We start from the raw sequence: 13,946 nt of genomic DNA, 5'->3' as shown, positions 1-13,946 counted from the left end.
AGCGCGCTCTGCCAGGGGTTTGCGAAGCTCTTCGCACACGTGCTTCAAATGGAACCCCACGTGATCTAACGGACCTTCAAATCAGTTGTACGAGAATAGTGAGGAGAATAGTATTCTCAATTACTGTTAATGTCAAATAAGATTGCCAGATTGAACGACTCAGATTTCATTCAATAGATTTATTTTTCATCAGTACTTTCCTGTAAGATTAGTTTAGTAACTTGAGCAATAACATCTGGATGACATAGTGCATTTACTATAACATTAGTCATTTTGTTATGAGGTAAGTCATTCTTATCATGTAAATTATCACCAGATTGTTGTACCTCCATTGAGTAATCATGATCTATATCTGAGAAACGATTTCGGTTACCAGAAAGTAATGTCTGCAATTCTGCAGTCTCTAGTATTGGAATCAATGAAATGTATTTGGGATATTCACTGACAAGTTGTTGAGCCGACCATTTGATTCTTTTGAATTTTTTTGCTGGGGAAGAGGCTGCTGATTCTGTTATGTTGCACTGCTTGATGCATATTTGTATCTGAAATTCATACAATGTTATAAGTAAACTCTAACAATATATAAAAACAAACCTGCAAACATTAAGTCTTATTGTTAGATACCAGTTCCATAGCTTCTTTTATTGAAGGAGCAGGTGATTTATCAGATGTAGGTACCACCCCCCTTCCAATCTCATTGACTAATAATTTAACAACGGCTTCCCCAAGTCTTGACTGGTCATCTGCTGGTATAGGTAGCCACACATTGACACTGACACTTAAGTCAATAGATTCCACATAATGCCACCATCCTCTAGGGACAAGTAATACCGCACCGGGATCCAAAACTATCATCCTTGGTTTTAGATCAGATTCTAAGAGAGCTTTTTCATCATTTTTTGATGGACAGAATAGATTGAAACTACTGTAAACTGTTGATTCCTCATAAGGTACTCTAGTGGGATGGAGCCCTGATCCAGAGTCAGGTGGAAATAAAAGCCATCGCTTTCTATAATTAAACAAAAGTGCTACCAAACCGTATAATATCTAAAATACTTGGAACATAGATAAGGGGGGGCAATTATCTATTTCTCTCATTCTCACCTTCCATGAATTTGAGCAACCAGATTACACCCATAAGAATCCTGATGACAGTTTGTATGTGCTCCTTGACTTCCAATCCACATGGTAGAATCTGCTCCTTGTTTATCAAAACCAAATCTTTGCCAGTCAATAGATGAAAGTATTTCTGGATTATCAACTAACCATTCATGCATGTACTTATAGTCAAAGTAATAGGACTTCTCATTTTGTTCTGGAGATCCCACCTTCTTGAGGAATTCTTTCATTGTCATATTTTCTAATCTACATTTAAAGTCCCACTGCGGTTCCTAAAACCATATTTATTGAAGATGATCCACGTTCAACAGAAAAAAACTTGAGTATAATGAAAATATTTATTTGTAGTAATGTACCAAGGTTTTAGCATTGAGTCCAATTCTGAAAGGCAAGCTAAGGTCCTTCAATTTCTCAGCAAGTTCAACCAAATTCCAGTCAAGGAACTTCCATAAACTATTGCCATCTGAACTACGCAATAAATTATTGAAAACAAGTGGCTCTTCCAATTCAAGTATTGCTTGCCTCAATATTTCAGTTGAAGGCTCCGGTAGGGCTGACATAGAATGTTGCATGTTGGATGCATGCAAGATGTACAAGAGGTTCAGACAAGGCAAAGCTGCTGACTTCAGTAAACAAGCATATTGTCTCCATATATTTAATCTCCCATTTCCCTGTAGTACAGATGGCGTTACTTGCTATTATTTTAGGTACTTTGGGCATCCAGCATTTTCTAGACTTTTGTAATTATTATTATAGACGGTGCTTAATGAAGGAATAGAATTAAAAATATGAGGGGTGATAGAGACTGCGCAATCTGTACGAAGAATTAAATTAATTTTTTATTCAAACAATAGCATATTGTTCATACAGTAGTTCTCGAACTTTGTAATAGTCTTCTGAAATACATCCCTCAAGAATAACTTTGCCCGCTTCGTGCTATAAAAAAAACAAGATTCTTACTTTCTGGTGTTTGAAAAACTGAAGCAAGAGTTATTGAAAAACCTACCCTTCTTACTGCAATTGTGTTATTACAGCACCACAAAACACCTCCACTAAATTCTGATGGAATGTTACTCCGATTTAAAATTTGTTTGAAGTCTGATAATTTCAGTTCATTGATGAAAGCAGTTTGATGTCCAGGAACCTAAAACAGAGACACAGATAATCTTTCATGGTTCTTTATTTTTAACCGATGCATCTCGTCCTTTAAATAAATTGAAAATAGATTCGTTACCTCATTGAGCGGTAGGGGTTCTAGGGTCAGTATCTGATCCTTCTGATCGACAGCTTCAGAAGCATCTCCCTCAATCATAGCATCACGGCGTACTTGATCGCGAGCTGTCATCAAAGCATCAATCCACGCTATCTCAGTTTCCCCTCTACCCCTGGAGAAATTCAATCCACTGACCAATGCATCGGTCAGGCGAACCTGTATTCAAAGAAAACATATGTAATTTCAATATTATTAAGATGTTATAGAGAAATGTGGGGAACCTGTAATGAGATTTTTCCCTATCCTTGAAACTCGGGAAAATTACCTGATAGATGTGTGTTTCTGTTGTAGCATCTAGAGTTTCCCCTCTGCCAGGAATAAACACCCGAGCTCCAGCAGCTTGAGCCTGTTGGGCAAGAACTTCGGTGTCTTTCTGAGAGCCCCTGACCAAGACGACTCTTCTTGGTCTGAGTTGAGCAAGAATCTTTTGGAGGGATTCTCCATCGGAGCGACCTTCGAAGTCAATGTAAGTTACTGATGCGTTTACTGTAACCACGCGTGTGAGCTGAATACATTTTGTAGGGATATCTGCCGCGATTTCCGGCTGCGGCACTGTGTCTTCTTGTTTCACTTCTACATTTTCTTTGTTATCTTCCAATTCGGGTGTGGCATCCGCTATTTTATAGTCTTCTGGCCTATGACGGAATTTATTTAATTAGACACATTCTCTGCATATATCTGTATAATTACCTAATAATTTCCCCGTATTCGTCGACTTTGATTTTTTCCTCTGCAAAAGGAAACATGGGATGCTGTTTCTTGCTTTGCTTGAAAAAGCCCGGTTTGCTTTCCTGCTTGACCAACAAATCATGTTTTCCTTTTCCACCTCCAACTTCAATTTCGTCCTCAGATTCGGAACTAACGTCTGCTGTTTCCCTGGTGACAAAACAATTCAACACCTTTCAGAATGAAATCTTCGACTCGGATAGGACGCAGTATATTTTTTAGTTCAAATATACTCACATTGCTTCTTGTTTTATCTGCTCCTGCTTTATTTTTTGCTTCTTCTGATATTCTTCTAGCTCAGCCCCTTCTAGCTTGACTCGCCTTTTTATTTCTAAAGTAATATTCCTGTTACCGCCATTCTCTACTAAATCTCTGGCCAATGTACCTGGTGAACTTCTACTAGTCAGTATTATGCTGTTCTGTGGGTTGCTGCACCATTGTAAAAATAACTCCCGCGAAAATCCACATTCCATGTCAGGAGTGCTTGCTAGAACCACCTGGTGAACAATCGGCAATTGAAAAGCAAAACAGTGAATATCTGAGCGCAATTCCAAAAGTTGTTATATTAACATACCTTAGGGCTTGGAACTTGGTTTAGCTCAGCCATGCTGTGACACAACTGCAAATGCTTGAATTGGAAAGGATTATTTCTGGCTCCCTCAAAACTCCGCATCAACTTATCACTCATCCATTCTATTTGAGATTTAGCAAATTCCACAACGTTGTAGCTAACATTGTTCAGAAGTGCAAGGGAGTAAGCGAGCAGCCCGGATTCTTTATTTCTCCAAAGCTGATCCAGCATATGTGCCAACTCAAGGACTCTACCTGCGGTATCCACGCCCACCAGGACATTTCCACCACCCCGAAGTGTTTGTAAAATATTTGCTGTGAGACAAGAAATGATTAATTTATTTTCTAGTAATAATTATTACAGAAAATGTTACTTACTCATAAGCTTCTCATCTCTTGTCCTTCGCCTGGCTTGCTGATAAGTTGCATTGAAAGCATCTGTGATCAGCAAAGAGGGTCGTTGAAGTCTCTCTAGCTCACAGCCATTCAAATGTCTTTCTTTCTTGTGATTGAAATCAACTGCATAAATAATGTCCTCTTCACCAACTTTAACAATCTTCCAAATAGTACCACCAATCATATGGCCAGCAGGTAATGGAGTCAATGTGACTCCATAGCCTTTACCCTTCATTGAAATACTCTGATTGTACTTTAATTGGACTATTTTATCGAATGCTGCATCAACATCATCCAGGGTAAATAAATCAAAGTCTTCCATATTATTGCGCGACTAAAATCACAATATTATTGCATGATTACCAAACCAAGTAAAAATAATTTTTACATAGTTATTGAAAAATTTGTTGTTTATTACCTGGTACATATCATACATGAACATCTGACCCATTTTATAAACTGGAATGGTTGCATAGATGGGACAGGTGAGGTCGCATTTACCAACTAGGTATGGCAGAGCACCTAAATGTAATGGATCGGGATACGATAGCAGTACAGCATCAATTTGATGGACATGTCTGAAAACAATCATTTTTATTATCAAGGATATCAAAAATAAATTCGTCTCTAATGACCAATCGGGAAGGGTGAAAAATTACCTCTTAAGTTCCTTAATGAAATCTTGATCAAAATTTTCATCCCATCCACAATCAAGGAGTATGCGGAGTTCATCTACTTGCAGGATATAGCACGGAGGGGACTCATCCATTGCCCCAGAAATGGCATGTAGTTTAATGATAGACGTCATAATTACTATTAAATTGATACGTCTAGACAGAAAGGAATTAATGATAAAGGGACTTTGTAACGTTGAGTATATCAGGATCCTTCCAGAGTTTCTAATAGCAATGAATGTATGCTATTATACTTTCCTACTTCTTTAATTAATCATACCTAGTATTCGTAAAATCGAGGATCACGTAAAACTAAGTATAAAATATCATTTTTCGTTATTTTAAGCCAGGAAAGCAGATCAACAAAACCAGCTTCGCTTTGCATCCATTCATTAGAGGTTAGAATTGGTTAAAAACAAACCGGAGATGCAAAAAGCCGCAGAGTATCAATTCAGGTAGCTAATTTTTTTTTTGTAGAATTCAATAGTGTCATTTCATGATTTCTTGATAATGTGGCTGTACAAAGAATACCGGAATAAAATAATTTAAATCCCTCTTACTATACTCGGATTGGATTCTGTGTTAGTATACGTAGTTAAGATTTCCGGTACAGCCTTGCGGGCTATGAGTCAAATATATTGCGCGGGTCTCTTTAAAGGCTGCGCGATCTCTGCATTTAGATGACTGATCAGGTAATGATTTCAAAAATTCATAGTCGAAGATAACTGCAATAACAATGAATAATCAGGTATTTAGGTAACGGAGTTATTTATTTGCAATCTGAATTACATCTTCACTCTCTAAGGTATCTGCTTATCACAAAGTAAAATAAATATAACGACAGGAATGCGATGAACGAGTTAAATGATTGGATAAACAGTATGAATACAGTTTTCAAACCGTGATTATGAACTTATTAATTAATCAACAGATATGAAAAAAATAGTACATTGAATAAGGATTAGATCGCATTGACTATTACAAAATTTTTGTGTATCACGTACACGGATACATTTTTCTCGATCCTCACACAAACTTTCAACATCAGTCTTGCTTTCTTTCATTCAACCAACTCCAACATCAGGTATAACAAGAATTTTAATCGACCTCTTCCATCCTCATTGCTTCATCCGCAGTTTCTTCTAACGGAGGCACTTCTTCAACCATTTTTTCCTCTTCCTCAGGAGCTTCATCCTCGTCAAGTCCTAGCCCTAATTTAATCATTCTGTGAATTCTCGAAGCGTGAACTTGTGGGTCTTCAAGACCAAAACCAGAGGCAAGAAGGGCGGTTTCAAATAATAGCATAACCAGGTCTTTAACTGCCTTATCGTTTTTATCCGCTTCTGCCTTTTGCCTGAGAGATTCTATAATAGGATGATCAGGATTTATCTCCAAGTGTTTTTTCGCTGCCATGTAGCCCATCGTCGAGGTATCATGTAGGGCCTGTGCCTTCATTATTCTTTCCATGTTAGCCGTCCATCCATATTGCGAGGTAACTATGCAGCAAGGTGAATCTACAAGTCTGTTTGATACTACAACCTTTTCAACCTTCTTATCCAGTAAGTCTTTCATTACTTTGCAAAGACTTTCGAATTTAGCTTTGTCATCTTCTCTTTTTTTTTTTTCTGCGTCATCTTCCGGAAGTTCTAAGCCTTCTTTTGTGACCGATGTCAATTGCTTGCCATCGTATTCTTTCATTTGTTGAACGACGTACTCATCGATCGGTTCTGTCATATATACAACTTCGAATCCGCGTTTTTTCACACGCTCGACGAATGCGCTGTTAGAAACTTGCTCCTTGCTTTCACCTGTGATGAAATATATGTGCTTTTGATGTTCTTTCATTCGACCAACATAATCTTTTAAAGAACACTTCTCATCTCCAGATGCAGAGGTATAGTAGCGCAGCAGCTCCGATAGTTTCTTCCTGTTTTGACTATCCTCGTGAATACCGAGTTTCAAGTTCTTGCTGAATTGTTCGTAGAATTTTTTGTAACTTTCTTTATCCTCAGCCAACTCGTCGAAAAGCTCGAGACATTTTTTAACCAGATTTTTTCTTATAACTTTCAAGATTTTATTTTGTTGTAACATTTCACGGGATATATTCAGCGGCAGATCTTCACTGTCGACTACACCCTTAATGAAATTCAGGTATTCCGGTATGAGATCCTCGCAGTTATCCATTATAAATACTCGACGAACATAAAGTTTTATGTTATTCTTTTTCTTCTTATTTTCGAATAGGTCGAACGGTGCCCTTCGGGGAACGAATAAGAGGGCTCTGAATTCCAGCTGACCTTCAACAGAGAAATGTTTCACTGCCAAATGATCTTCCCAATCGTTCGTTAGGCTTTTGTAAAACTCGCCGTATTCCTCTTGGGTTATATCATCAGGATTTCTGGTCCATATTGGTTTAGTCTTATTCAATTCTTCGTCTTCCGTGTACTTCTCCTTTACAGTTTTCTTTTTCTTCTTCTTGTCGGTTGATTTCTCTTCGTCCTCGTCATCCTCTATCTCTTCGATCTTTGGTTTGTCTTTTTCGTCTTTAGCCGGCTTTTCGTCTTCCTCTTCTTCTTCTTCTTCTTCGCTCAATTCCTTGTCCCTTTCTTTTTCAACAACTAATTTTATCGGATAACCAATGAACTGGGAATGCTTTTTCACGATCTCTTTTATCTTTGATTCCTCCAAATACTCAGACTGGTCCTCTTTAATATGAAGTACAATTTTCGTCCCTCTGTACAATGGTTCACCGGTATCGGGACGAACCGTGAATGAACCACCAGCAGATGACTCCCACAGGTATTGTTCGTCGTCGTTGTGTTTTGAACTGACGGTCACTTTATCGGCTACCAGATAGGCCGAGTAAAAACCGACTCCAAATTGACCGATCATTGAGATATCGGCGCCTGCTTGCAAAGCTTCCATAAAAGCTTTCGTTCCAGATTTAGCAATCGTTCCCAAATTATTTACCAAGTCTGCTTTGGTCATACCGATTCCTCTGCACAAACATACGATCATGGTTTATTACTCGTGTTCAAATGAAAATAATTTTTTAGGATTGGAATAAAGATATAATGAATAGATAAGTCATACTTACGTGTCAATTATTGTCAGCGTACGGTCATTTTTATTAGGAATTAATTTTATGTATAATTCCTTGCAGCTTTCTAACTTTGATGGATCAGTCAAGGATTCGTAGCGAATCTTATCCAATGCCTGAAGTCAATCGAAAATTATGTCCATTAGTTATAATTATTTACGTCTATGTGATATAATTTTCATTACAGTTTTCGATCGGGGATGTGATATTGAATTGAAAAAAATTTGAGACGAAATTAGAAAAAAAAACTATTCAAATTTTCAGATCGCAAGAAATTCTTGTCAACATGCCAACTGCATCAGCGAAGCAAAAATTATTTTTGCACTTACATCAGAACTGTTGGAAATTAATTCCCTGATGAAAATTTCCTTATTGGAATAAAATGTGTTGATAATCAAGCTCATTAATTGAGCGATTTCAGCTTGAAAAGCGAAGGTCTCCACCTCGCCATTCTCGGCCATAGATGAATCTTCCTCCGGCATCTCGATTATTTATTTTTGATATCGTTGATGAAATTCAGAAACTTTTTAATATTTTGTGCACTAAAATGTTCAGATGTAGTGATCACCACTTTATTTGTTAATTTAATTACGGAACTCTCGATTATTCCAGGCGCTATTAAAAGCGACGCAATTTTACTTGGATGTCCTTCCAACGACCTGAACGGTTCACTGTCAGTTTCACGATTATTGAATACTGCCGCGTCGACCCCGTTTTTATTGAACTCTGAATATTCCAGAAGGCCGAGCCCGGATGCCGTACAAATTCTGGAACTTTCAATCAGTTGACAATCCAAGTTGAACGGATTTAGGGTCTACACATATTTCTGAATAACCGGAAAATTAAAAAAAATTAATTTTCTCATCAAATAATTATTAATTTTTCGCAGAACCAGAGCAAGCATAGCAAGAATCGACTGAAAGATGGTCGCATGACTACATTTGCGCATCTGTCGTCATGACGTCACAGCTTCTAGAATAACCACTGCAGGTGAGGGACGAACCAAAATCAAATGCTTCTAGAAAAATTTTCGGGGCCAATTCGGCTGCTGATCCAGACGCGTTAGAAAAAAAAAATGGAATAGGAATTATCACCAATCTGAATATAAACCTAATTTTCGAGGTTGTCCTAATTGCTGATTTTTTATTAATTAATTAATTAATCAGGTACAGCTCGTAGAAACTTAATATATTGATCGTCAGAATCAATTATATAAATATTCTGTAAAAATACGTACATACAACCATGAGCATATTGATTTAATAAAAATAAATAATCTCTAATAAAGAAATACTTTTTTTAATCATTTCATAATCATAACACGTTGATATCATTTGTAATAAAATAATCCTACTCATGTTCCCTAAATATTTAATTCCAATCCCTCGATGAAACGCATCTGCAAGTTGCAATGGCATTTGAAATTAATGCACCCTAATTTTAATTTTTTTTTCAAATGCCATTCAAGATACGAAGAACAGGGTACGCATTTGGCTAGGTCAGGGTTTGGATTACAATAAATATGTAGTAACAGAAACTGACGCTGAGCAACGCTGCTTCCGCGTCTTCGAGAGTTATCTCTAGATGCGTTGACTGAAGATTCAGTCAACGCTAGATGCATAGCGTTCGAGCTGTGCAAGAAAAAGTGCATCAGGCGCTGCTGCACTCACGTTCGGTAAACCGAATGCAACGTTGATCGTTGTTACGAACAGACGTAACTGCCGAAAATCGTGGCATATCGTAGTGATAAAAATAATATTCAATTGTCATATTATACTTGATAATGATGATTAATTTCATCATAATTTTTCCCTGAAAAGTTATTTCTAGTTGGTGGGTATTTTTTTAAAAATCATCAGCATCTTTATTCTCTAGCCAAGTTCGTTACTATCACTTTTGATTACGTTTTCTCCTTTGCAAAATTCTGTACAGGCGATACTAGAGCCTTTAGTTAATGAAAGGCTGATTATTAAATTAATTATTTAGTTCAATGAGAGAAAATCCATCTTCAAATAAACATGTATTCAAAGCTGGAGTCAGTTTTTCGTTATCTATTATTCCAGAGCCTTTGTATGTATGTGTGTATGTATGTTCAGCATATTTTGAACTCCTTAATTCGACGAATGCTTGGACGCGACGCCTAAACCTGGTGGGGTGGGGAAAGCGATCGGAGCCTCGAGATTAGTTCCTCTCCGTATTCCAAGCCATGCGGTTCGGAACTGCGCAACTCGCTGCTAATTCAAATACCTCGTGTTTCACGGGGCTTTAAACTGCGTTATAATTATCCAAAAAATTAATTAATTTATCCGCCTAAATCCAGATACGAATAAACCCTTCAATAATCGTGTTGAAAATTATTTAATAATAAATCAAAGTACTTCGACGCTACGCAGATATTGACTATGAAAAATTTCCTACCTGTTGCTTCTGCAGAAGCGTCTCTACGATTAATTAAAACTACATTTAAAAATCTGCTAACTACTTCTACCAGATCATCGATTCCTTTACTACGAATGAAGGTCAGTTCTTATTTTGAAATTTTTTTTTAATATTCTACCATGCATTTTTACCATGTATAACCATTTACCATGTATTGGAATATGACGATTTAATTACGCATTTGAGCTACTTATGAAAATTCTTATTAGGTCGTGCTCATATTGCGCATTAGATCGAAGATTCTTTTATCTTATTACTTGGGTGTTTCCAAATTTTCTTTACTCTGAGACGTCTTTTACCATTATTCACTACCTAGACGCATTTAAACGTTTCACGTAGTAGTCACGTTCCTTTATGCGTCGACTTTACTACGATTAGTTGGGACAATTAATTTGAGATAACAAAAAAAATGTGCTTGCCTTTTAATATTTCGATTTAAATCTATGATTTCTTTGTTCTGAAACTCGAGTTCTCTTATTTTTCTACTACTGCGACGCGCTAGCATCAGCTCATTCAAGAGTTGTATTCACTGTGTTTACTAAGCCGCGCAGAGGTCAAGTTATTGTTTTGCGGTCTATTGCATGGGGTTTGGGACGCCTGGGTGTTATTTTATCGTAAACACAGTATATTACGACTCTCGTTCTTTCCTCAATTTCATTTGCGACCAGAACATTTATTAGAAAATCTTTTTTGAATTGTAGTATCCTGAGCTACTGCAACTGCAATTACACACTTGCATTGCTAGTGCAACTTGCATCCACATTAAGGATGAGAATCCCTAAGCTATTTGAGACCGGATTTTATCTCCCTTGACTTTAGAAAATATGGTGAGTTAGAAATTGAATATTTTTTTTTCCATTCTTTTAAAATTCCTTAGATCATCTTGTCTGTTTATTGCAAATCGACCATGATAATTTTTTTCTTCAACCTGTATTATAGTCCAACGTTCTCGCTTCACAAGAACAAACTCTCATCGTCTGGCTGAGCATCGATAATCGATAACAAATCGAAGTGATAATTCTTGGTAATTATAATTTTTCTCAATCGTTTTTTTTTTCTTATTAAAAATTTTTTGATCTCCATTAATTAACTTTATTTAACCACTCTTACAGCACCGGCCTTCGTAGCATCATCGCATCGACCTTTCATCTTACAACACCTACGACTTCTCAACCTACTACACAGCTATAGCCATCAGGGAGGCAGAGACTTCCGGGTAAAATCCGAGACCCCCGAGACCTGGGAACCGGCTCGGGTCCGGTCTTGGTACCGGCAGCGATGGTGAGTCCCAGCATTTGAAGTTCCTCGACTTCTTTGCCAGCTCACACGATGGTGAACGCTGGCGTTGGAGTCGTTGTATTGTTTATCCTTTCCCCCATTTTACTACTTGGCGTGGCGGTACCCTAGTTTTCTATATCAGGTAATTTTAGGGTTTGTTGTCGTTGAGCACAGCGCATCTGCACTCTGTAGAGTAAAAAATAAAAAAATTCTTACAAAAAACCAATCAGTCAGATAATCCACGAATCAGTCGGTTGGTAATTTAATTTATCAGTTATTTGAGCAATCAGGTAATTGAATATTAACTATTATTAAAAAAAAAATAAGATCTTCGATCAATTTTGTGAGTCCGAGAGTGCGTAGCTCATAGGCAACGGTGAAGACCGTCGATAATTTCCTGTGATCGATCTCGTTTGCGTTGATCACTGATTGGCAACAATATTTTATCGGGCGAATGGCGGTCTTTGCCATAGTTTCAGCTTTTTCAGGTACATCAGCAATTGCTTAGAGTAGATTTCGCGAATAATCAGAATCCATCCAGTTTCAATTTAATAGTCAGCGATCAGCTGAATCAATTTTGAATTAAATGTCAATATTTTTCATTTATTTGCATGGTCAAAATTTGAATTCACTTAACTAAATTGAAAACCGTATAAGCTTACAATAAGGTAGCGATAGTTAAATTCACTAGAGCGAGGATGTCTAATCACTATAGGAATTTTCTTCCCTTACACATATTTTACAGCCCTTAATTTTTTTTGCTTAATGAATAGAGTTGTTTGTCAGATGACTCAAATTCATTTTCGCATTTATAATACTTTTTAGTCTATTAAATAATTTGTAAAATCATTCAATTTTTAAGCAATTTCGGATCGATAAAAAACACACTTTCTCTCAAAATTTATAATAATTTACGGCTTTGGCCGGGGCATGGGCAGCCTCTAATTTCTATACACACAACAGGTCGACAGTAAGTTTCTGAACGAGATACCACGGCAATGAATGTGAGATACGAGTGAGAATGAATGTTTTGGTTGAGATATTTGAATATTTTTTTTTCTGTAGATTCAGTTGCCATAAAAATGGCAAAACGAATGTGAAACGAACGTTTTGGTGCGCCGGCGCAAGTACGAATCTGAGTTTTTCGTCAGTAAAATCATTTCTTGGATAAATATAGGTGAAAGGCAGGTATAGGTAAATTCATGTATCGCGTAGGGTTTTTATTTGGAATGTGTTTGTGGTGCGTGTATGATGCGAGTGTGCGAATCATAGTTTTAACCGTTGGGTGGGGTGTGGGCTGAGAAAAATGGGTAGGCAAGAAATCGGAACTGCGTTTTTTCTTTCCACAGCAATTCCAAGTGATCAATTAAGTACGAGAGTTCGTATCAAATTGCATTATTTTATTTTCTATAATATTTTCCTCGATTTTTCCCAACGTCAAATAACATTTTGCTCACGTGGTCTTTTCGATCTTTTTGCCGAGATCGAATGGATCAGATCATTTGTCTTTCAATAATTGACAAACCCAAACCTGAAGAATTAAATTCAATCTCTTGTTGCCTGTAATATTTGTGGTCACTTGGAATGGGCAAAATACGTCCGCTTTGCTCTCCGTACCAGCCGTGGTGCATGGAAGTGAGGTGGACGTTGAGCTCGAAAACGTCGCGTCGAAGAGGATCGCCGACCGTCACGCCAAAAATTTTTTGTATATCGTCTACCCTTTTCCTCTCCATTCCCTTTGTTAATTCGAATCGGAGGATGCGATATTAAATTGCATCCCTCGATTGCTATTGGCAAAAATATTCCAAATCCGACGCTGCTCGCGCGGGTATAGCGCGAGGACGAGGAATCGCACAATCTGTGTTTGCTCAATTTATGTTTTGTGCCGTCCTTAGGGGTCCTAAGAAATTTTTAAAAACAATAACTAGCGTGACTTGCCATCTTGCAAGGCGCTTTAAATACTTGACTGATTTTGGTGGCGGGAATATGTATTGAGAGATTTTCTTTCAGGAATTTAAAGAGAAATAAAAACCCAAGTTCCGTCGCTGCAACTCGTATGCGCGCGGACTTGGCGCTTAAAACATGCATCGCAACGCTTCATGTGTTTTAAACCCAAAAGCCGAAAAATTGTAAGGAATCGAGTACTATCGCAACCTTTTGTGCGTGGTACTCGAGTTCCACGCGATTATTTGTAAGATACTAATCAAAATTTTCACCTTTCAGATTATTATTTCGTTATTATTGTCACTAATAAAATTTTCTTACAGGTCCTAATCAATGATTTTTTTTTTCCAGTTTCAATACTAATTCAAAGTTTTTTACAGATGTTAGGTTTCAGTTTTTAGTTTTATTGCTAATGAGATGTTCTTCA

At 37.3% G+C, this 13,946-nt stretch overlaps 3 protein-coding genes across 5 annotated transcripts; all 3 read right to left on the bottom strand.

Moving 5' to 3' along the window:
* Positions 1 to 164: 164 nt before the first annotated feature.
* Positions 165 to 1,849, bottom strand: LOC105687620 (HSPB1-associated protein 1 homolog). Of its 2 annotated transcripts, none has more exons than XM_048654941.1 (4): positions 1,476 to 1,849; positions 1,105 to 1,391; positions 625 to 814; positions 165 to 542 (listed from the first exon to the last, which is right to left on the bottom strand). In XM_048654941.1, exons 1-4 carry the CDS (start codon positions 1,689 to 1,691, stop codon positions 180 to 182), a joined length of 1,056 nt encoding a protein of 351 aa, XP_048510898.1. In that variant the 5' UTR covers positions 1,692 to 1,849; the 3' UTR covers positions 165 to 179. The 2 variants fall into 2 exon arrangements, with proteins under 2 accessions (XP_048510898.1, XP_012258831.2); XM_012403408.3 differs by having other exon boundaries at positions 625 to 1,009; positions 1,476 to 1,844.
* Positions 1,850 to 1,936: 87 nt separating this feature from the next.
* Positions 1,937 to 5,364, bottom strand: LOC105687630 (probable cleavage and polyadenylation specificity factor subunit 2). Of its 2 annotated transcripts, none has more exons than XM_012403419.3 (11): positions 5,039 to 5,364; positions 4,744 to 4,914; positions 4,503 to 4,662; positions 4,067 to 4,418; positions 3,693 to 4,003; positions 3,356 to 3,615; positions 3,083 to 3,268; positions 2,658 to 3,027; positions 2,354 to 2,548; positions 2,126 to 2,263; positions 1,937 to 2,055 (listed from the first exon to the last, which is right to left on the bottom strand). In XM_012403419.3, exons 2-11 carry the CDS (start codon positions 4,890 to 4,892, stop codon positions 1,963 to 1,965), a joined length of 2,214 nt encoding a protein of 737 aa, XP_012258842.2. In that variant the 5' UTR covers positions 4,893 to 4,914; positions 5,039 to 5,364; the 3' UTR covers positions 1,937 to 1,962. The 2 variants fall into 2 exon arrangements, with proteins under 2 accessions (XP_012258842.2, XP_048510897.1); XM_048654940.1 differs by having other exon boundaries at positions 5,180 to 5,364.
* Positions 5,365 to 5,509: 145 nt separating this feature from the next.
* Positions 5,510 to 8,706, bottom strand: LOC105687650 (heat shock protein 83-like). Its single transcript, XM_012403457.3, has 3 exons — positions 8,188 to 8,706; positions 7,856 to 7,974; positions 5,510 to 7,756 (listed from the first exon to the last, which is right to left on the bottom strand). The coding sequence occupies exons 1-3, from the start codon at positions 8,338 to 8,340 to the stop codon at positions 5,857 to 5,859; spliced, it is 2,172 nt and encodes a 723-aa protein (XP_012258880.2). The 5' UTR covers positions 8,341 to 8,706; the 3' UTR covers positions 5,510 to 5,856.
* Between the last annotated feature and the right edge of the window lie 5,240 nt (positions 8,707 to 13,946).

Source organism: Athalia rosae, chromosome 4, assembly GCF_917208135.1.
Source record: "Athalia rosae chromosome 4, iyAthRosa1.1, whole genome shotgun sequence".
Lineage (NCBI taxonomy): Eukaryota > Metazoa > Arthropoda > Insecta > Hymenoptera > Athaliidae > Athalia > Athalia rosae.
This window is presented reverse-complemented; position numbering and strand designations above follow the sequence as displayed.

What these genes read in the sequence shown, in the direction of transcription:
- LOC105687620 (XM_012403408.3), bottom strand. Translation starts at nt 1,691, where the DNA reads ATGCAACATTCTATGTCAGCCCTACCGGAGCCTTCAACTGAAATATTG. An exon ending in GACTCAATGCTAAAACCTTG is followed by an intron (nt 1,392 to 1,475) that starts GTACATTACTAC and finishes ATATGGTTTTAG; the next exon opens with GAACCGCAGTGGGACTTTAA. An exon ending in TAAAAGAAGCTATGGAACTG is followed by an intron (nt 543 to 624) that starts GTATCTAACAAT and finishes TATGAATTTCAG; the next exon opens with ATACAAATATGCATCAAGCA.
- LOC105687630 (XM_012403419.3), bottom strand. Translation starts at nt 4,892, where the DNA reads ATGACGTCTATCATTAAACTACATGCCATTTCTGGGGCAATGGATGAG. An exon ending in CAGATAAAACAAGAAGCAAT is followed by an intron (nt 3,269 to 3,355) that starts GTGAGTATATTT and finishes TTTTGTCACCAG; the next exon opens with GGAAACAGCAGACGTTAGTT. An exon ending in GAATACGGGGAAATTATTAG is followed by an intron (nt 3,028 to 3,082) that starts GTAATTATACAG and finishes ATTCCGTCATAG; the next exon opens with GCCAGAAGACTATAAAATAG.
- LOC105687650 (XM_012403457.3), bottom strand. Translation starts at nt 8,340, where the DNA reads ATGCCGGAGGAAGATTCATCTATGGCCGAGAATGGCGAGGTGGAGACC. An exon ending in TAATTTCCAACAGTTCTGAT is followed by an intron (nt 7,975 to 8,187) that starts GTAAGTGCAAAA and finishes GATTGACTTCAG; the next exon opens with GCATTGGATAAGATTCGCTA. An exon ending in ACGCTGACAATAATTGACAC is followed by an intron (nt 7,757 to 7,855) that starts GTAAGTATGACT and finishes ATGTTTGTGCAG; the next exon opens with AGGAATCGGTATGACCAAAG.